This window comes from Spermophilus citellus, assembly GCF_964194105.1.
Source record: "Spermophilus citellus genome assembly, chromosome: 16".
Taxonomy (NCBI): domain Eukaryota; kingdom Metazoa; phylum Chordata; class Mammalia; order Rodentia; family Sciuridae; genus Spermophilus; species Spermophilus citellus.
The window spans coordinates 65,787,023-65,809,869 of NC_138196.1; the positions used below are offsets into that span (position 1 = coordinate 65,787,023).

At 36.0% G+C, this 22,847-nt stretch overlaps 1 protein-coding gene across 4 annotated transcripts in view; it reads left to right on the forward strand.

The window, feature by feature from the left end:
- CBR4 (carbonyl reductase 4) overlaps window positions 1-22,847 on the forward strand; it is a 78,208-nt gene that overhangs the window by 6,511 nt on the left and 48,850 nt on the right. The window contains exons 4-5 of one of the 4 annotated variants that reach the window (XM_081269808.1): window positions 576-710; window positions 10,644-14,312. In XM_081269808.1, coding sequence (XP_081125934.1) covers window positions 576-710; window positions 10,644-10,822 — 314 coding nt within the window. In that variant the 3' untranslated portion in view covers window positions 10,823-14,312. Of the gene's footprint in view, window positions 1-575; window positions 711-10,643; window positions 14,313-22,847 lie in introns of those variants that run through there. The other 3 variants (XM_081269810.1, XM_081269809.1, XM_081269811.1) reach the window with 3 other exon arrangements.

Below are 22,847 nucleotides of genomic sequence, written 5' to 3' on the forward strand. Positions count from 1 at the left end.
GTGCAAGGTTGGTCTCCCACACCTAAGAATCTTTAGTAGGCAATACAAGTTATATTATTGAAAGCAACAAAATTGCACGTTTATGAAAAGTTATAATTGAAGTGGAACTGGTAAGTTTAGATCAACTGTAGTTCTAATTTAGTGAGATTTATCTTCAGATGGATTTAGGTAGAAGTATTTCCTTACGTCTATTTGTAGAAAGGTAAAATTAATTAGACTTTTTCTGGCTTCAACCTCTTCCTACTAGAAGCCATTATAAGCCACAGAATTTTCATTATAGCTGACCTACTCAAGAGATTGGAATGCTCTGCATTCTAGATTGGCTTGCAAGCCTCCTACTTGGCACTTGTGGTTTTACACCAGCTTCATTCTGATCTTGTTTTCTGTGTTTGTCTGGAGCATACTTGGATTCTTAAAGTCTTACTACTCAAATGACAGTGGGTAGAATTACTAATGTGAGTAAAGGATAAGGTAAAATGGGTTTTACCTTTTTTATTTGTTTACTATAAATTATCTGAATTTTTTATATAATTCCTATGAATTAGTTTGAATTTGCTTAATTTCTTTTCTTCTAGGAAGTATTATCGGTTTAAAAGGCAATTCTGGCCAGTCTGTGTATAGTGCCAGTAAAGGAGGATTGGTTGGATTTTCACGTGCACTTGCTAAAGAGGTAGCACGAAAGAAAATTAGAGTGAATGTAGTTGCACCAGGTCAGTAAAAACTTTTTATTTATTTATTAAAAATTTTTTGTTTTTTTTTTTTTAGTTGTAGATGGACACGATATCTTTATTTTATTTACTTTTATGTGATGCTGAGGATCAAACCCAGTGCCTCACACATGCTAGTACTTTACCACTGAACCACAACCCCACCCCCAAAACGTTTTATTAAAATAACTTTATTATTTTTGTTTTCTAGAGAAGCCATTAATTTGTCCATCTATGAGTAGTGATTGATTGCCATCTGGGTAGAGTGATTTTGAGATGATTGTGAAAAGAATCAAGTAACGAATTGGTGACAAGGAAAAAAATCCTTGTATTTCATATTTTATTTAAAATATGTATTTAAAAAAAATTATACTAATTATGGAACAACTTAAGGTAAAGAGGATCTTAGAGATCACTTATTCTAGGCAGTTTTATAGTTTAGAAAACTGAGCCTAGGATTTGGAGTGACTTACCTAATTACATTACTAATTTATGGAAAACTTTAAAGCCCTCTAAGATTTCCCTTATAATATTAAAAAATTGAAGTTATTTTGCTACTATGTCTACATAAATTACCTGGACCATTCCAATTTTTTACTTTTACATTTTGTTAAGTTACTAATTAATAAAATTGCCTAGATTAGTGAAGAGTATAGTAAAAAGGTGTTAAAACTCAGATCCACGTTATCACTTATTAGCTGTCATGCTAGATTTTTGTTAAGTGTTTATTTGAATAAATGGAGTGTTTTCATATACCTTTGCCAGTTAGCCTTGAAATCTTTGTCTTAGTTTTCTATAAATATTTAAGAATTCATTACTTATGTAAAAAAGTTTATTTTGGGTCTCTTGTTTGTAAGAAAAAGTGGGCTGCATCAGATCTTTCCCTTTGCAGTCACTAATGGCCCCAGCTTTGACCCTAGAGTTGGCGTTTTATTTGACATTTGATGTTGAGCAGCAGGTATCCCTGATTTATTAAAATGACCTGTTAATCCTTTTAGTGTCCTTTATCCCAGTTCATTGTTTAGGCACAAAGACTTGCTAAATTCAGACATTCCAAATCCATGAACATTTGATAACTGACTATAATTCAGATGCACCCAGTTTTTGAAAAAATTCCAAAAGCTGCATTTTTATTTCATTATGTTGGCATTGCTTTTTATTTGTGTGTGCTTTATGTGAGCTGATTGATTTTAGTATTAGCTTAGATAATCATCTGTGGTATAAATTATTTTTGATTTGCAACTACATATATCTGCTTTTCAGGATTGTAAATAGTGTAGGCAATGAAAAGTGAATTCTGCTTCATGATATTTTAAAAGCTGTATAGTGTAGGGGTAATGCAAGTGTTTCTAAGTCACAATAACTCATGCAGCAAACTTCCTGAAGTGGCTTCCTATGTGCAGGGGCTGTGTTAGTTCCTGAAGTTTCAAAGATAAGTATTTCCATCACAGGGAGCTAGGCATCTTGGGAAAGACAGACATATAAACAAATAATTACAACATCGTGATGAACTGAAAGTAAAGATATATGTATGGTGCAGTGGAAATGCTGAAGAAGGATGGTTTAATTTTGTCTAGAGTGAATTAATTGTCAAGACAATAGGCTAAATAGTGGGAATCCAGTTTGTATACAAAGAGTGTTAGGGAAGTGTGGTATACCCTTTCTTAACTTACTTTCCAGTGCAGTTAATACTGTGGATAAAAACCTGTTGCTAAAAATGTGGTCATTTTAATAGGGTGACCTTTATTACATTATATTGGTTAAATATTATCTAGCAGATTTTGTAGTATAAATATGCTTCGTTGGTCACAGGCAAAGTACAAATTGAAATAGAATGAATCAATTCCATGGATTATTAACCTTATTTACATAGTAATTTCAACCAGATTCCTTAGCAAATCTTTTAACAGAGCTAACAAATGTAAGAGTTAGCTGACATAAAAAGAAATAATTTTCCTGGGCACCTTAAAATGAAGGTTCCAGGTAGTAAGTATGGAAATAGTTAAAAAGCAGATTATAACAAGAAACCAAGGAACAAGGAAAGTAATAAATTATGACATTATTCATTTCCCAATATTATTGACTTTTTTAAAGATCAGTACTTTCTAAACTTTGATATTACTTTATAAAATAAACTCATCATGGATACATCTTACTAGTTGGAAAATATTAAGTATGGGAAACAGAATACTTCATAAATTGAACCTGTAATAGATACATTACTTAAAAATGTTTAAAATAATTTGTACATATTATACAAGATTTAGTAATACAGAAAGGCATAGAGTGAAAAGTGAGTCAGTCTTGTCTAGACATAATTTTTTTCCATAAGATCACCACTGTTACTAGTTTCTTCTGTATTTCATGTATAAGTCAATAAGTGTGTGTGTGTGTGTGTGTGTGTGTCTAAAAACAAATTGTATTATACTAGTCACATATTCTTGTTTTATTCATGGAACAATATATATTGGAGATGAATCCATATTATTTTATATAGAGGCACTACACTTTGTTTTGGAAGATAAGTTGTTTTTATTAAAATCTCTACCCTTCTACTTCACTTTTTAAAATAACAGCTTTATGGAAATGTAAGTCATGTCCCATACACTTCACTCATTTTTATGTGTACAACTTTGTGGTTTTAAGATGGTCGCATAGCTGTTCAATTATTACCTAAATAAATTTTAGAATATTTTCATAATCCCCAAGGAAATACTTTGCCCCTTAGTCCCCATTTCTCTCCAGTTTCCCCAGCTCCTTGCAATCTTAAACTACTTTCTATCTCTATAGATTGGCCTATTTGGGACATTTTGTATACATGGAATCTTAAAATAGTTGGAATTTTGTGATTGCTGCATCATCACTTTTAATGGCTGAACTAAAAGATCATAGTGTCTGTTTTTAATTAGGTGTACCCTAATAATGTTTTAGGGGATATACCTATCTTGTTTAACCTATTGCCACTTGATGGACATTTAGGTTGCTTCTGATCTTTTTCTGTTACAACTAAAAATGCAGTGACAATACTTGGGCATAATTTATCTTGCATATTTGCAAGTGAATGATTGTAATCTGGAAAATAGAATTGCCAAGGCTTGGAGGATCTATGCCTTTTTAATTTGACAAGTAATGATACATTGAATTTATTTCTATAGGGTGCTTAAGTGTTTTGCTACTGTTATTTTTTAAGTTGGAGAGCTTTTGTATTTACCACTTAGAGATGATCTTGTTGACAAGCACATGCATAAGCATGATGTCTGCTCAGAGCAGGTGTTACTCTGGGTGCTCTTAGGTGCTGTTTTGCTTGGTGTTTATTTCTTACACTGTTCCACCCATAAGCATAACAGTAAGACATGCAAATTTGTTCTGGTTAAAATCTTTTAAAAATGTTTTTTATAGCAGGTGGACACAGTACCTTTATTTCATTTTTATGTGGTGCTAAGGATCAAACCCAGTGCCTCACACGTGCTAGGCAAGCACTCTACCAACTGAGCTATAGCCCTAGCCCTGTTCTGGTTAAAATATTGATCTAGTTTTTGGCAAGACCCTTGTTTCTTCTTCCTTATAGAAGTGTCTAGGGTTGAGTTCTTCTCAGATCCTAGAAACTTACGGCAGAGAATGGACATCTGAACTTTTAGGTCTGTTATATAGTGCCACATCCCACGTTTGATAATATGGGTTATGGATCCTAATCTGAAAATCTGAAGTGCTCCAAAATTTAAAACTTTTTTGAGTGCTGAAATGGTGGAAAAGTTCCACACAATGTCATTTGATCATTTGCAGTCAAAGTATGAGTGCACCAACAACATTTTATAAAATTATTACAGGATGTGTACGAGGTATATATGAAACAAATTTCTTGTTTAAACTTGAGGCCCATTCCCAGGGTGTCTCACATTTGTGCAAAGATTCCCAAATCTGAAGAAATCTAAAATTTGGGATACTTCTGGTCTGAAGTGTTTTTTTTCCCCTCAGTACTCTGGGGTAGGGTGCTCTACCACGGAACTATATCCCCAACCCTTTTAATTTTTTTATGTGGCATTCAAGGACTCACTAAGTTGCTGAGGCTGGCCTCCAACCTGCTTCCTCCTGCCTAAGCCTCTGAGTAGCTGGGATTTCAGGGTTGTGTCATGGTGCCTGTCGTCACTGGCTCTTAACTATTTCTGATGAGGGCACTCAGACTATACTGGTGATAGATAAAATCCTGGTATCTAATTTAAATATAAAGTTTGTTGTGTATAAACATGTCAAAAACTGAAATAGTGACTTAGTAATATGGAAATGAGATGTTGCTGTTTATTTATGCTATGTGGCTAGTCAGAAGTGGATGTATGAAATATGTTTCCCTCAGAATTTATGAAATGTAAATTCTCATTGGACAAGAGCCATGCAGTTTTTATGAGCAACAGTAGTCCTCTTCCTGAAGAGTTCATGTTGAAAAAAGTTTGGTGTAGGGAGTGTGGCTCAGTATTAGAGCACTTGGCTATCATGTGCAAAGCCTGTGCACAATCCCCAGCACCCTGCAAAGGTGTATTGGGTATATCATTAAATCTATAGTACTAAAATGGAAATGTTCTTAGTTGGTTGAAGGCCTGTCATTTCAGTTATCAATTTACTGATTTAAGGAATGATTGTTTTGTAGCCAGTTGGAAATTTTAACTGTTCAGTAAAGTAATGCAGCAACGTCATTTGTTGGACAGTGGCACCTACTGGTAGTGTATACTTTTTATAGCTCAGCTTGAAAGTCACTGTAGTATTTGCCTTGGAAAAGGGGGAGTATAACAAAATTCCTAGAATTTTACAAATTAAAAGTGAAAGATTGGAGAGAGTCTTTTGGTGCACAGAAAGAAAGCATGAACTAGAAAGTGATACAAGCACAAAGATAGATGTGTGGGACTACTCATATCTCTCCTCAGGCCTGTGTATGTGGTATAGAACCCAGGAAGTTTCTTTTATATCATGTCTTAGGTTGTGAATATGTTTATGAGTGAGGATCATAGTTTATGAGTTCAGTATAAAATGATGTATTGAAGGTGAGGCAGAACACTATGGTAAAAGGGAGTGGCAGAGGAAAGCAATTCAGGACAGGTAACCAGAAGGAGAGTGAGCTCTGCTCGCCAAGGACAAAATATAAGCCCTTAAGGCACACTCCTGTTTACCTACTTCCTCCAGCCATGGTCTGCCTTGTCATATTTGGTAGGTAGAGCCCAGAGTAACTTATTAGAGACTAGCTTCACATTTTTGCTTTTATTTCAGATGGGCTGGGATAGATAAATGATGTTTAAAAAGCTGCAGATAGATTAGGGCTTTTAGTGAAACTATTCTGTATGATACTATAATGGTGGATATCATGACATGCATTTATCAAAGCCTGTAGAACTGTATAACCTAAGAAGTGAACCCAGAAGTAAAACTATGGATTTTACTTATCAATATTGGTTCAACTAGTTGGTTCAATTAACACTAAGGTAAGATGTTAATAATAGGGGAAATTGGGGAGGGCAGTGTGATAAGGGGGTTTATAGATATAACTTCCTGTCCTTTCTGCTCAGTTTTTCTATAAGCCTACAGTTGTTCTAAAATAAAGTCTATTATTTAGAAAAGGCTGTCAATAATGATGAAAGAAAGTCTTGACATGTTCTTGTCCTTTATATCAAACATAATCTAAGAGGGAAAACCCAGTATGTATTGATGTATGGATTTATCCCTTCCTATCAAGTTGGCCTCTCTTTACTTACCCACTTTACTTTTAGACTTCTTTTTGGTATTGAGAGTGAACCCAGGGGTGCTTAACCATTGAGTCAGGTCCCCAGCCCTTTTCATTTTTTATTTTGAGACAGAGTCTCACTAACTTGTTTAGGGCCTCGCTAAGTTGCTGAGGCTGGCTTTGAACTTGTGATCCTCCTTCCTCAGCCTCCTGAGCTGCTGGGGATCACAGGCGTGTGCCACTGTTCCTGACTACTTCTAGATTTTTATTACAGTGTTCATTGATGGTTAGCAGCTATCCCACGAAATTTGTTATTTCACGTATTTGTGCATAGGTGAGTAGAAGCTGTGGTTAGTTTCCTCTAATGAGATAACATTCTTATCTTCCATGCTTGAATAAGTGCAGGGAGAATCTTCCTATGATGTGGGTGGCTGAACACCATGATTTCAGTTCTGAACTTGTAATCATGCTGGACTGAGAGTACCACTCTTATTTAGAGATTTTACCTAAATAGACACAGACTGTATCTGTGATTTGCGACCGAATGTAGACTATTAAAAGACCCCATTCAAAGTTTCAAGACCTTATTCAAGGATTTAAGCTGTCATCCTTTGGCTGTTCTCTGTATTTTGCTTGTGTAATTGTTTTTGAGAACCACGGTCTGTGTTGAAGAGATCATCTTTCCATTTCACTGGGATTGTCCATGAACTTGTTCTCATTGCCTAAGCCTCTTTGTGTAAAGTTTGCCTGCAATTCCTCATTCCTTGTTCTAGATATGCTTATTTTCAAGGTAGAAACTCCTTCAAATGGCCTGTCATAGGTTGGGTGGACTTACTGTTCGTTTCCAAAAGGACAAACATCAGAACTGATGTTCACTGAGAAGCAGAGCAGATCAGTTCCTTTCAGGACAGAATAGATGAAAACTCAGATTAGCATTTGTTCTTTTTGAATTGGAATTGTTCTAACTGCTGTACACCTAATAGTGTCAAGAACTGAGGGTCCTTTTAGGGGAGCTCAGTTTCCTAAACTTCAAGTAAAGTTAGCAAGTCATGAAAACTGCTTAATGACGCATACTTTTCATCTTTCAGTCAGAGTAGTAGAGCTAAAAGAAAGCTCAGAGATCTGTTAGTTTTAATTGACTTCATTCATTAGGGCACAGAAAACAGCCATACATTTTAGACAGTACGTAACTTCCTCAGGCCATAGTTTTCATACAGAATCTTGCTTAATGTGTCCTAATCCATTGGCCTTTTTACCACAAAATGCTGCTTTTGACAAAATGCTACCAGAGCCAGTTAGAAGTTGAAGCTGGAATTTGCTAACCTGTGTTCATAAGATCTTTCTTGCAAATCATTTCTACTGTTCATGTTAGGTTAAAACATACAATTGATTTTTCTGCTGAGAGTTTGTAGTTGCTGGGAAGTATTCTATGCCAATTTTATTAGAATTCAAAAAGACCTTAGACTGAAGGATAACTATCATAAATTTTAAGAAAATTAGGTAAACTTTTAATTTTTATTCATAATTTGAATTTATTCAATAAATGTGAGTTTTCTTTCTAAGATACTATCTGTTCATAAGTCAGGGAGAGGCACCTTGGAAAGTGAGTGTGTTCAAACACTGAAAACTTTGGATATCAAGAGCCTCATCATATTGTTCTTAACATGATTGGATGGCATATTGTTTGTTATGACTCTTCACTGTAAATTAATTTTCATTTACAGTTCCCTTGAAATTCTGCAGAGGCTAATTATTAGCTGTGTCAACTGTCCCCCCCCCCTTTTTTTTTCTGGTACTGGGGGTTGAACTTGGGGGCACTTGACCACAGAGCCACATCCCAGCCCTATTTTGTATTTTATTTCGAGTTGCTTAGTGCCTCACCATTGCTGAGGCTGGCTTTGAACTCATAATCCTTCTGTCTCAGCCTCCTGAGCTGCTGGGATTACAGGCGTTTACCATTGTGCCTGGCTCTGCTTCTCCTTTTATTCTTCCTTTCTTTCATTGTTCTTGATGAAAGAAATGAAAGTAATATTGCTAACTTTTCAAATACATGTGATGAAATTTTGTGGCAGAAGAGTTTTTTATTCCATAATACAATCTCTCACTGAAACACAAAATAATACTAAATTAGTTTTGTTATTTTTGGCCCTTATTACAGACCATCTGAAATTAGTATTGTGTACATATATTTTTTTCATAACTGTTTTTGAGACAGGGTGTGTCACTTAGGCTGGTCTTGAACTCCTGGATTCAAGCAATCCTCTTGCCGTAGCCTCCTGGGTGGCTGAGACTATAGGCATGCAGCACTGTACCTTGCTATTTGAAAGCTTTTTGAATGAACGCAAAAATAATATGTATTTTTGTGGACAACTTGAAAAAAACCCAAAAGTACAAAGAAAATACTCCTCACTTGTAATTCTGATATCTAATGATAACCACTATTTTGGCACATAGTTTCTTAGTTAATAGTATATATTAGATTTTTTTGCGGGGGGTACCAATTGAACCTAGGAACATATAACCACTGAGCCACATTCCCAGCCCTTTTTATATTTTATTTTGAGACACCATCTTGCTAAGGTGCTTAGGGTCTCACTAAGATGCTGAGGCTGGCTCTGAACTTGAGATCCTCCTGCCTTATCCTCCCGAGCCTCTGGGATTGCAGGTGTGTGCCACTGTGCCTGGCTTTTGTTTTTAATAGTGATATAACTGAGTTCATGTATGATTTCCTTTAAATATACAATTTTCATTCATTTTATATTATTCTATAGCATCATTTGTTAATACCTGCATATTTTTCTATTATGTGGATATAATAGTTTATTTAACTAGTTTGTTGTCAGCTTGTTTCTAGGTTTTCCCTAATAATCTGACACTGTCATAGACTTCATGATAGTGAATCTATGATTATTTCTTACAATACTTTTAAGAAAATATTAGCTATTTTTAAGTTAAAACCTAAAGTAAATTTCATAGGTCTGTATAATAAACTAGTGGCCTAATTGATTCTTAAGACAGTATTTAATTCACATTTATTATGGTACTTTCAATGACAGTTATATTTAGGTTGATTTTATGTATGATTAGTTTAACATAAGCCAATTTGAAAACTATATTTTTAAGATTGCACACTGAACAATCATGTAGCACATCTAATTTTTAGTCCGTCTATTTTTTGTCACCTAACTACTACTAACTACTGTTGTTTTCATGTAGATTAATATTTACTTTCTTTTTAAAAACCTAAAAGATTGAGTACTATATAAAATATTGTTTGTGGGTTAAGCATTTTATTAGTAACATGTAGTTGTATGTCTCAGATTAACCTTATATTTTCTTAACAAATCTGTTTTTTCCTTAATATATCAGTTATCATTTAAAATTGGTTGCTTAATATAATATATAGTACTTTATACTGTGGAACTTTATATTTTAAATGTTCTCTGCAAGCTTTATTGCATACCTATACCAATACCAATTTAAATTTTGATTTTTGTGTGTATACTCACATTGGAATTGAATATGACTACCAGATTTTGTTCTTATACATGTATTGGAAACTTTGGACTTTCTAATCATCAGTTATCTTGGCCATAGCAAATGGAACTGACTAGTTCTTTTCAGAATTGCCAAATTGGTTCATGTGACCATTTTTTGTGATGCCTGTCTTCCCTCAACACAACTTCTCACTCTTTTATTCCCACTCAAGTGAAATTTAATCATTTCTGTGGCCTTTTATTTATACCACTATAAGAATATTCACCAGACTTCCTTACACCATAATTGTGTATATAAGTGATTGCTTCCTCCATGAATTATAGGTTTCCAAAGGAATGGAATTTTGTTTTATTCATGTGTGTATCCACCCATGACGTTATATGAGCTTGTCTTTACATTTTGCTAAGAGTTTGGCCATGTACTTGGAGATCATATATTTTAGTGTTCAGTAAATGTTCATTGAGTTAAAGTGAGTAAAGTTGTAGATTGTTTATTTAATTGATAGCAAAATTGTATCTCCAAAACAAGGTTTATTCATCTCATTTTCAGGTGCAAATTCATTTTTTTCAAAATTGAGCAAATATCTTAGTGTCTCTTCTACTGAATAATCATTTTTATTGGCTTATTATAATTATACATAACAGTGGGATTTGTTATAATATATTCCTATGTGCTGCACACAATAAAACAGTATAATTTGAATAGTTTCTGAATGATCACTTCTGTTTTAGGATTTGTTCATACAGATATGACGAAAGACTTGAAAGAAGAACAGTTAAAGAAAAGCATTCCTCTTGGAAGGTTTGGAGAAACCATTGAGGTGGCACATGCAATTGTGTTTCTTTTAGAATCACCATATATTACAGGACATGTTCTAGTAGTGGATGGAGGGTTACAACTTGTGGTATAATTTAGAGATTGTTCAGTTATAATGGTGATTAGAATCAAGTCACACTTTAGCTATTGATAAGACAATCATACAACCTGGTGACACTTGCTAATCAAACCTACTGATGCTACCAATGTTGATTTCCTTCTTTATATAAATGTTTGAAAAGAACAATGTGTGCCCAATTGGTTTATCTAAAGGGTATGAATCATTTATATTAGCTACCTTTTTAGGTCATATCAATTTTAGTATATAGACATTTTGTAAAGGACATAATATTTGTTTTGCCTCAAAAATGGAAAAATTATATTGTATAATTGTGATGAATGACTTCATTGAATCAGGCTGATTTTTCTAGAAGTTAATTTCTAGACAGTTGCTAAAATAAGAATTTCCAGAACATTGATTTGTTGTCAGTACTTTAGCAAATTTGCTAAAGTTAAACATTGTATTGTTTTACATATGTTTAGGCAATCAATTTTTTATATGGGTTGGAAAAAATAGTATCAATTAGACAAAGACATGAATTTAGAGTTGATTTCTTAGAGCAGTATTACTCTTGGTTGAACAGCTGGACAAAGTAACCTGTAAATTTAAATGTGGTGCAAGTGGCTTATTTTGTAGAAATTCCCAGCGGTAATGAGGACCAGTCCTTAAGGTTTTAATATCTGGTACAGTAATGAGCTGCATGGATTTCATGAATTTAGGCAGTGTTTTTTTTTTTTAACCTACAAAAACTCAGTATAGTGAGTTACTTAAAAATAATTTAAGCTTTTACAAGGGTACCTGGAACAAATTTGTACCAAACCAGCAGCTTCAGTTGCCGCAGTTCTCTTCAGTTCCTGGATGTTTCTCGTGGCCAAAAATGTACTAAATCGTCTCCAAGTTTGAACATCCAGCGAACAATGGCAAGACAGAGCACCTGATTTCCAGACAAATATGGTAATGTGGTATTAACTATTAGAGCTGTGTGGACACTCATAGTAACACAAATTGGAATAGAATGGAACCTGTCCCCTGTTGGCTGAGTCATCCCAAAGGAATGGAGAGATCAGTAATTGTGCCAACTTATAATTGATGCCAAGTAAAAGCACTGTGTACCTATTATACCTATGGCATATTGAAGAAATAAAGTACACTTGAAACATTAAAGAAGTTTAGGAAACTTAACATTATGAGCATTTTGTATTGTGAATATAATAATGATCCTTACCCTAGTATTTTAGAAAGGTGTAATGGCCAATTTGAATTGTCAACTTGATTGAATTAAGAGATGCAAGAATTAAAGTGTGTTGATAAGGGTGTGTCAAGGAATGATTGGCATGTGGGATGGCCAACTGAAATGGAGACCCTCCATAAGCATGGGCAGCACCTTCCAATAGGATGATGGCTTGGATGAAATGAAAGTTGGAAGAACAAGGAAGCAGCAGCAGATGCAAACTTGATTCTTCTTGAATGGGTTCTTGATTGCTGCTGTGATGTCTGAGGATCTCTCTTGCTTTTTCACTCTTCCAAAGTGATCTCTACCAGTGATTCTCCAGGGAATTTCCAGAAGCCTTCCATCTCAGACTAGGATAGAACCATTGATCCCTCTTGTTCTGTGGCTTCAGCTTCTTGGACTGTGTAGCTACTGGTTCTTCCAGCTCTCCAGCCTGCAAACAGCCATTGTGGACTATCCAGCTTCTGTTTGTGTAAGCCAACCTAATGAGTCCCCCTTTTAAAATTATACTTCCTGTTGATTCTGTTCCTCTAGAGAACCCTGACTAATATAAAAGGTAATAAATAAGTAATCATAAAATATTTTAAATATATTTGCAGTAACAGTGAGTTAAATGTCTTTACAAGAAACAAAGCAATAGTCTTGAAACAGAGTGTTTGCCTGGGCATAGAGATAAAGATATGAATTGAATGTAAAATATAAGGTAACATCTTTTTTGCATTGAACTCTTGGGAATAATGCAGATTTCAGTGTCACTAGGTTCATGTTTTTATTTATCATTTTTCAAAATGTTTTAAATATTGCATTCCAAAGTAATTGTCATAGTTTTCTAATAGCTTTTTTTTTTTAAAAAAAGTGGAATATTATCTAAGAATTATGTTGAAAATTAGTACAAAAAATGATTAAGATGTACTAATAAATTCAGAGTAATAGTATTTTAAGTCATTTATGGTCTAAATCAAGATTCCTGATTATTCTTGTTTTAAAAAAGTTACTTTATTTTATTTGTTTATTTATTTTTTTTATGTAGTGCTTAGGATTGAACTCAGTGCCTCACACATGCTAGGCAAGCACTCTACGACTGAGCCACAATCCCAGCCTCTTAAAAATTCTTTTTTTTTTTTTTTTTTTTTTTGTGGTGCTGGGATTGAACCCAGGGCCTTGTGCATGCAAGGCAAGCACTTTACATCCCCAGCCCAAAATTATTCTTAATTTATCTTTCAAATAGTTTTTTTTTTACTTAGATTTACCTGTTCAGAATATGAGAAAGAAAAGTGTAAGTCAAGTTAGTATTATTGAACAAATTGTCTACTAAATGCAGAATACAGAATATATCAGGTGTTCATAATTCCAGGCACATATAGGAAATGTAGCACTCAGGATAGTTATAGATATGATGCTTTTAAGCTGGGAGAGTTTGTGCGGCCAGAGTACGTACTTCTGCTGTCCCACCTACTGGCCTTTGGCTGCCTGCATTTCATAATTGCTTTGTATTCAGGCTTTAGTTCCTCTCAGTGGACAATCATGTTCTGAAGTCACCAATGATTAAGAAGAAAGCAGTGTATTTCACTGAACTGATGACAGGTTAGAGATAGGCTTAACCTTTAAGGATGTGTATTTACACATTAAAATAAGAAATACACTTTTTAAACTATTCTCACCCTCCCCTAGCCTATTTCAAACTGTCAAAATATGTGGAGAAGTCTTGAAATGGGTAAAATAAACCTTCACTCTTCCATCTTAGGTGAATTCTCCACCTACTTTAGCTGATCTGGTAGAGTTTGTAATTCAGTACTTGCATTCTGTTTCTGAAATCAGTTCCCAATTATTGCCTTACAGTCAGAGATTCAAGAACTTTAATGAATTATTAACCAACAGAATGGTCTATAGTTGTTATGACTCTTGGAACCTACAATCCAGCCCATGTGTAGCATTTAAAAATAAAAAAGAAAGGATAATGGTTAAAACTAATGTATTAAAATTTTGCATTGAAGTTTTAAAACTTGTGCTCCTTTCACACGTTTATTCGTATTCAATTTAAGAGGGATTGTAACTGTTTTTTAGAGATAGAATTACATGTTATAAATTACTTTGGGAGGATAATTTGTGTGAAGAAGATAACTTATTTATGCTTGCATTATCTAGAAGACTATTCTGGATATTCAAGAGTTATAGCTTACATTACTGATATGTTTTTCCAAGCTTTTGGAATGGAAGTATGTATAAAGTAAATCCTACTGCTGTCCTGACTTGGCAAATATACTATACTTAAATAAAGTACTTAATAATTAACTTTCTTTTATATTAATTTTGTCTTTCAAGTTCATTGTAAGCTCCTGAGGGTAGAAGCCATACTGTGTTATCACTCCTTAAAATTACAAAATTAAACAAATATTTATTGTACATCTTTTGATATCCCCATCTTGCTTACCCCTGAGGACATTGGATAGTCTAAGTAAATGCACAGGTAAATCAATGTTTTTTTAATGATTCAGGATTATCAGTCATTCATGGTGCTCTAGTTTGAGAGGTTATTGAGATAAATTTAAGTATATATCCTGGACTCTTGTTCCTTGATCACATTCCTGTGATTTACCTCCCTTTTTGGTTCTTTGTCACTTTGATGCTTATTCTCACTTTATAACTGAATTTGCAATGCTAAGCTAATCAACTATTTTTTTCTTAGGCAATATGCCTTCAGTTTGACTAATGATCACCAGTTTAATTTGGAACTTATGGCCTATAATCCAAATAGAGATGGTATTAGTAACACTCGTGTTGCCAAATCCAAGTCTGTATTTGCTGCTCAAAAAGGGCCTAACAAATCCAGGACAAGTTGCTAGAGTAAGGAGCAAGATTTGGTAAGCCAGCAAGATGGAGAAGACGGTGAACTAGAATTCTGACGGACCGTGTTAACACAGGTTTTAAGCTTTTTTTTTTTTTTTATCTTTAGGAAGAAATTGATGAAACCTGCTGGTAATCTGTTCATTTGCACCAGCCTTGGAGGGGTGAGGCAAGATTAGGGGAGTTTCAGTAAATCAACCTTGTGCGGCTAGTTTAAATGATTAATGAGGGCTACATGCTCAAGGAGGCATAGGCTTTTTCTTGCAAAGAAAACCATAGACAGCTACGATTTCCCTTCTGTCCAAATTCCACTACACGTCTTAACTGATAAGGGGCAGTGACAGCTCTGGCTACTTCCTGCTTGAAGATGGGTGAAATGAGTAGTGTTGGAATGGAACTGTTTAACCTGGAATTGGAAATGTTGGAGGATCTGAATGCACAAGCAAGCCATCCTATAAATCCAGAATAGGTGTGTACATACTTGAGTACTAATTATATAATCTGTTTTATTCCTTTATCAGTTGCCACTTGTACCTTGAGATATTGGATTTGGCCTCTTATAGAGAGCATTGTGTTATGATTTGAATGTGAGCTGTCCCCCAAAAGCTCATGTGTGAGACATTGTAAGAAGGTTCAGAGGAGAAATGATTGGGTTGTAAGAAAGAGTCTTTAAACCTAATCAATGATTTAATCTTCTGATAGGGATTAACACTGGTAACAGAAGTGATAGGGTGTGGCTGGAGGAGTTGGGAATTGGGGAGTGGCTTTGGGGGCATGGCCTTGGGTATATATTTGTGTCTGGTGAGGGGAGTCTCTCTGCTTTCTAAACTGTGATGTGAGCTGCTTCTCTCGGCCACACTCTCACGCCATGATGTTCAGCCTCACCTCGAGCCCCGAGGAATGGAGCCGGCCTTCTATGGACCAAGACCTCTGAAACTGTGAACCATGGAGCCGGCCTTCTATGGACCAAGACCTCTGAAACTGTGAACCCTCAAATAAACTCTTCTCCTCTACAGTTGTGCTGGTTGGGTCATTTAGTCACAGCAGTGAAAAAGCTGACTAAAATACTTTGTAATCTTATTTCTGTGAACTCTTGCTAGCTACATTAATTCTAATGTTTCATAGAAGGAAATTGAGGTACAATTTTGTATGGTATGATTTTTGTATTCATTCCTAGCAAAATTAGCCCTTCTCCACGTTTCAAGTGTTCTGTAATGGGGTTTTAATGATATGCTGTGTTAAACTTAAGCTGGTATTCCCTTGTTCTTGGCACAACCAAAGATCCTTTTATTGAGGGTATAGCCTAATACTGAGATGGCCTCCATTTTTGATGGCCCATCTGTTTACTATGGGATTGTCTCCGTTCCTACTAGCTGTACACTCTATAAAAGATCCTTCCTGTAGGACCTCAAAGGATGTTTTAAGAAAGGGTTATTCTCCACAAGGTCATCAAGGGAGAAGGATAAATATTACCATTTTTTTTCTTAAGTACTTGAGGTCCTCTATTGAGATGACAGACTAGGAATCTGATCTTTGTTGGTGGAATGGGTAGATGTTGGGTGCAGACTTGTGTGTGATGGATCCATGGTTTTACTCTGGCTAGGCTGACAGAAGTATTGGTCTTTAGAAATACTTCCAGTGTTCCTATCCATTTTGCCACTAACTATTGGTCTGGTCCTTGTTCTTTTCAGATTTTTAGAAGAACTCTGTTGTCAGATTGAACTGGATAAAGTAGTACATGAGTGGGGGTGTGCAGACCTGTTGGAAGCAAACCCATGGGTAAAAGTTAATATAGTCCCCAGTGTTTGTACATACTGAGTTACCAATGATCCTTTAAAAACTCATCATGTTCTATAGGGATAGAAATGTGAAATGACCTATTACACAGTATTTCAAAAAGATTCAATTTGAGTGCACTTCATAGAGCCACCTTAATCTGTGACAGAGCTGCTACTACTTTATCCCAAGTTGGGTTTTTTGACAGATTTTGTCAATATTTTTTCTTGAAGTGTGATTCACCCCAGCCTTTCATGTTGATTGAAGTCTCCAAGAAGAGTATAGTTTCCAAGTAATGTACAGTATTCAAGCCACCTGTTGACTGACAGCTATGACAAATAAAGATGCATTGTTACTTTGAATTATGTTAGGCCAAATCTTGGGGTAATTTCCTTTGAAAGCGCCTTGAAAATTTTAGATGCTTTTTCAGAGTAATTTGGATAGGCCTCTATCATCCCCAAAAAGGTACCTATGAAAACTAACATATCTGTAATTTCCCAGGGTTTGGAGCATCTGAATGAAATCAACTTGCCAGTCTTTGGATGGGCCATCCCCCTGAAACTAAACTCCCACTTTTGGACATCTGATGGTTGTACCTCCCTTTAAGTTATTATTTTTGGTACATGTAAGGCATTTTTGATAACAAATTAAACACGTTCCTGAAATCTTACTGTTACTAGAATATATTCACAAGTCTCCCTGGGTGGCAGTATACTGTTATCGTCACCAGAAGGTGGAAAGCCTAGACAATAAAGGGAACCAACTAGTTTTGTAAATTGGGTCCCATAATATATTTCTGTATCCACTGGAGAGTAACATCTTTTGCATAATGAGTACTATTGTAGATAGGTTTTATCATAGTCTCCAGAAGGGCTTCTAGGATCAGAATTATTCCCTGAGCATTACATTTCTATCCAAGGCCTGTTTGGTCAAAGGGTCAGCCACATTCCATTACCCTTTCTTTGTCTTTATCAGTATGTGAGGGCCTATGTATATATTGCAATATGTCAATTTGGCGAACAAGAGATCCAATTAGGGCTATGAAGTCACCAACCCAGAGAACTGCTTGTCATCTTTGCTAGTTGCTTCCCTTTATTCCCTAGGCTTTCCTCCTCCTGGTGGCCAGAACAGTATATTGCTACCTGGGAATACTTGTGAACATCATCAAATAATAGCAAGATTTAAGGGACATGTTTGATTTCTCTGTTATTTTCAGTAAAACGTATTCTTACCACATGATAGCACATGGATTCAGTACCAAAAAGGTATATGGTGAGCTGATGTTTATGTTTATTTCCTTTCCCTCTACTAGGAAGAGAGCTCTGACAAGGGCAATGACTTAGTTGAGCTTTGGGGAGGCAGTGCTTTTGCCTTTAATGTTTTTAAGGTCACTGTTAGCCTGATGCTTCTCTTGGTCTGTAAAACTGCTCCAGTCTATAATTCTAGTTTAGGGGCAGGAAAAAGGCTGATCATAGAGATCTGGCTTACTGGAATAGTTCAATAATCTTCAGGTAATTATGTTAAGGAGGGTGTCAAAGGCCTCATTTGGGAACAAGGTGGCTAGATTCAATGTGGAGGCAACATGTATTCTCACGATGAGATTGTTCAATAGATTGGGTATTTTCCCATTCTTGAGGTGAGCCAGTAGCCTCCTTTCTGTTGCTAATCGGAGTAGAAATGATGGGCATGTTCATGTTCAAAAGTTGCCCCAATGTGAATTTTTCTGTATCCTAGAGTGTCACAAATGTCTGTGACCACAAATTCACTAACAGGGAGGCCATCCCTCAGCTGTGTGATCCAGTAGTTTGGAAAAATATGCCACCACACAAGGCAAATATCCTAAGGGCTAAATTAAAACTCTAAGCTCTAATCCTTGTTTTTCATAAACACACAGGTTGAATGGCTTTTTGTAATTTCAGGAAGTCCCAGGGCTGTTACTTCTTCACCTTCACTGTATCAAAAGGTCCTTTGACATTCCTTAGTCCATTCTGTCACCCAAGCCCATGTTCCTTAAGGGTCTCATAAAGTGATTTTACTATAAGCCCATAATTGGGAATCCAAATTAAAAAACTCAGCCATCCCCTCAAATCCTCAATTTCCTGTGGGTTTTGAGAGTATCTACTCAGGCAATTGCTGTTTATAGTCAGGCAAAAGGTGTCTGCCCCAGGACAATGCTAAGCCCAAATACAGGTGTTAATTTAACTTGAGAGACCTCAGGTCTTAGCCAGAATTTACCTAAACAAAGGGAAGGAATTCTTAAAACCTTGGGGCAACACAGTGCACCAGTATTGTTGAGTTGACTGAGTTCTAGGACCTACTATTCAAATGCAAATAGTTCTTGGGATTTGTTTTCTAGTGCAAGAAACTCTAAGGACTGGTCTTTATCCCCTGTGTGTCGACCTCTCCAAGGGATATTACTTTGATAGGGACCTTTGCCCCTCCTTTCAGACAGTTTGTATTGGGGAAGTATTCTTTGCCTTGTCTTGAATCCCAACTGCTTTCACAGTGGGTCTTACCTGTTGGTTGATTTCAGGTTGTATTCATTCCTCCAGGTGTTCCTTGGATTTCAGGAAGGCAAACTGCAAGTTCCAGGCCTGTTCAGGGAGGACTTTAATGATGAGTTGTCCTGGTAAAAAGGTTATTTGAGCATTTAATTTACAGAGGAGATCTCATCCTAAAAGGGAAGTCAATTTCTCTGGCATATACCAGAAACTGTGCTTTAGTGTGAGATCTCAAGGTGGAACTCCTAAGGTTGCAAAAGGGATATTCTGTACTTTGTCTGAGACTCTCATTATGTGAGTAGTCCATAAAGTTGTTTTTGTTCCAGTTTAGTAGTAAGTACTGAATAAGTAGCACCTGTGTCCTCAAGAAAATCCATAGACTTATTCTCTACTGTCAGTTTTACCTAGGGCTCCTATGGGGAAAATTTCTATGTGGTATCTCAGATCTGAAGATCCCCTTGGGCCTTTTCATTCTGTATCTGAATATTTTTCATTTTCTGTCGCCTGTGAGCCCCAGTCTCTTTCCTTTTTATCCTATTTGTACTTTCTTCAACTTAGGACAGTCTTTTCCTCCCAGTGTCCTTCAATCTTAAGTTAGGCAGGCACATTGATCTTTGCCTAGGGCACCTTATATTTCTTTGAAGGATCTGTTCCTTGCGAATCTAATGTAGCAGCCAGCAAGGAGGCTTTGCAGTTTGCATCTTTTTTCTTAAGTTGCTCTCCATTTTTAAGCACCTAAATATTATATTCACTAGCTGGGATGGGTTTATCCCCCAAATTCTTTTAGTTCTTTTTTAGTTTTCTCTTTAATGTGAGGAGTACATTGCCATATAAATGTCTTATTTCTTTTTTTTTTTTTAATATTTTTTAGTTTTCAGCGGCCACAACATCTTTGTTGGTATGTGGTGCTGAGGATCGAACCCGGGCCGCACGCATGCCAGACGAGCGTGCTACCGCTTGAGCCACATCCCCAGCCCAATGTCTTATTTCTTATTCTCATGTTTTCTGGCACATCAGGGGTGTGTGTGTATATATATATATATATATATATATATATATATATATATATATATATATAAATTATATACACACATATACATACATATATACATATACACATACATACCACATACATACATATACATACACACATATACACACATATACATACATATACACACATACATATACATGTATATATACATATACATACACACATATACACACATATACATACATATACACGTATCAAACTGCCAGGTATATCCTATCTAGGAATTGAAATGAGTCTTCATTTGTCTTTCGCCATAATTTCTGAATATTGTTGAGATACTTGTGTCTAGGAACCCCCTTTCTTAAACCTAATAGAATGCATCTTAGATAGTGAAAGGAGACGTTTCCGCATCATTTGGACCCCATGCTAGTTCTGCCTTTGGAGCAGCTGTATTAGCAACATGGGTCCCATTTGGGTCTGATAGGTGGAGCTGATATGTCTCTAGCCTTATTCATCACCATTCTTCTTTTATTTCCTGTTAAAAATATATTCATCAAGTATATATTTCTGTATGTCTGCTCAAGAAGGGTGATATATTACATAGATAGAAGTAAATAATTCTATCATTTGGAGAGTCCTGTCTATAGTGAGACCTATAGTTTTTTTCAAATAAGTTCTGATACCGAAAAAGGGGTTCTGAGTACAAATTAAACCAACCACTTGCCTGGTTATTAGATCTGAGACAAGGTTTGTCAAAGGAGAAATTGCCTTACTTTAGGGGTGGTTCCCAAGACAAAGTTGTGTGCCCTTGTGGGTTGTGGAAGGTAGTAATATCTTAGAGCCCTTACCCACCCTTTTCCATGCTTATATGAGAATAGTCCTGACTCTACAGGCTATCCCATGCCTCTTGGAGGAGGCAGCAGAAATGTTGAAAGTGGAGGAGAGGTGCTGATGGAGTCCTTGAAAGGACTGGCATGGGAGGAAGTGGAATCAATGGTGGTTCAGGAATTATGGAGATGGGACAGGGAGTTTAATGTTTGCATTACCTTCTCTTTTTCTTGAGTTTCCTAATAAACCAACTCTTCCATACACTGGTGTTTTTTTCCCCCCATTTTCACTATAAGCTTGCACCTGTTTTTTCTCAATATCTTGGTGCAAGACCAGAAATGCATGTACATAGATATCTCATCATCTTTTCTCACTTGGTCACAAGGTAATTCTTGTTACAAAATAGTGTGATAATTGAGTGAATCATTTGAATGACTCTAGGACATACCAAGGCTACACTATGTTACAATAGAATGCTAACTTTTTGTCAGAGGTTCATAACTATAATTAGACCAGTTATTAAAATCTGCTCCATCAGACTTCCCTTGATAGTGCACCTTCCATTCTGAAAAAGTGAATTCACAAGTACAGACGTGAATGAACCATTTTCCCTTTCCAAACAAGATGACCTTATAGACAAAATTTAAAATGGTTATTTTCTGTGGCAAAAATAACCCCAAAGGAGGGGAAGGTAGTTCCTTCCTGTGCACTGCAGAGTGATTGTTGCCACTCATATGCCAAGTCCTTGTAATAGTCTGTGTTGTTCTGGGGAATTGAGGAGAAAGCTTCCTGGAGCAAATGATTTGGATCACAGCTGCTAACCTGATATGATCCCTTGACTAGGTTAGATTCATATAGACTGTGGCATTTCACATGCAACTATTGACATGGAGAAGACCTTCCTTTATTATCTGCCAGGAATGGGTTCACATGCACTTGCAGTACTCCAAAGTACATACTTATTGTTTTGCCCCAGGGCTCTATCAGCTTTCCTGCCCTGTCACATTATATATAGTTTAAAGGGATCTAGATTGTCAGGACATTCAACAGAACATCATAATTCACTCTACAAATGATGTCATGTTAGTCAATAGCACTCTTTGGCAATACCTTAAACTCTTTTGCATCTTCACATTTTTTTCCCCATCTGCCTAGGCAGTCCCACAAAAATACATGGTCAGCTCTTGGCATTCTCTGTGCCCATAGAAAAGCTGAGGATTATATTAGAGTCATATAAAAGGACAGGTTGCTTTTACACTAAATTTTTCTCTGAGAAATTGCCTGTTTTGTGGGGAATGGGCAGAAACTTGTCATTTGAAGAGAGTAGAGGGAGTTTGAATTTGTATTATGGAGAGTGAAAAGGTGAGAGATGAGCAGAGGAAATCAGTGTAATTGCCAAGTAGTGCTGAGACCCCCTCTAGAGAACGGCTTCCACAACTGAGAAGAATTTTGTGATTTATGTTTCCCTGCATACTCATTTTTGGAGGGTTAATAATTGCTTTGTTTTATTTTTTATTTTTCTAGTTTGAATTCTACCCATCATAGTTCTGTCCCCAAGCTCTTCAACAGAGCTATTGAATTTCTCTCAATACCATGGTCTCTCAGTGTTGGTTTGAGACACCCTTCCTGGTGCCACCCAACTCTTTCCGGCTTCAGTTTTGACTAAATGCTTTTTAGTGTGCTGCAGTTTTTGATGTGAGACTTTCCTTTACTACCACCCTAGGTCTTTTGTCTTATTCTGTTGTGTATGGCATATTTCCTAAGTAGCAGAGATTACTTGTTGTTTTCTAAAATCCATTTTCTCCTTTCCTAAAAATGGGATCCCCTATTTCTAGTTAAACACATGAAAAATAAAAACCACATTTCTCAATATTGCAATTAAGG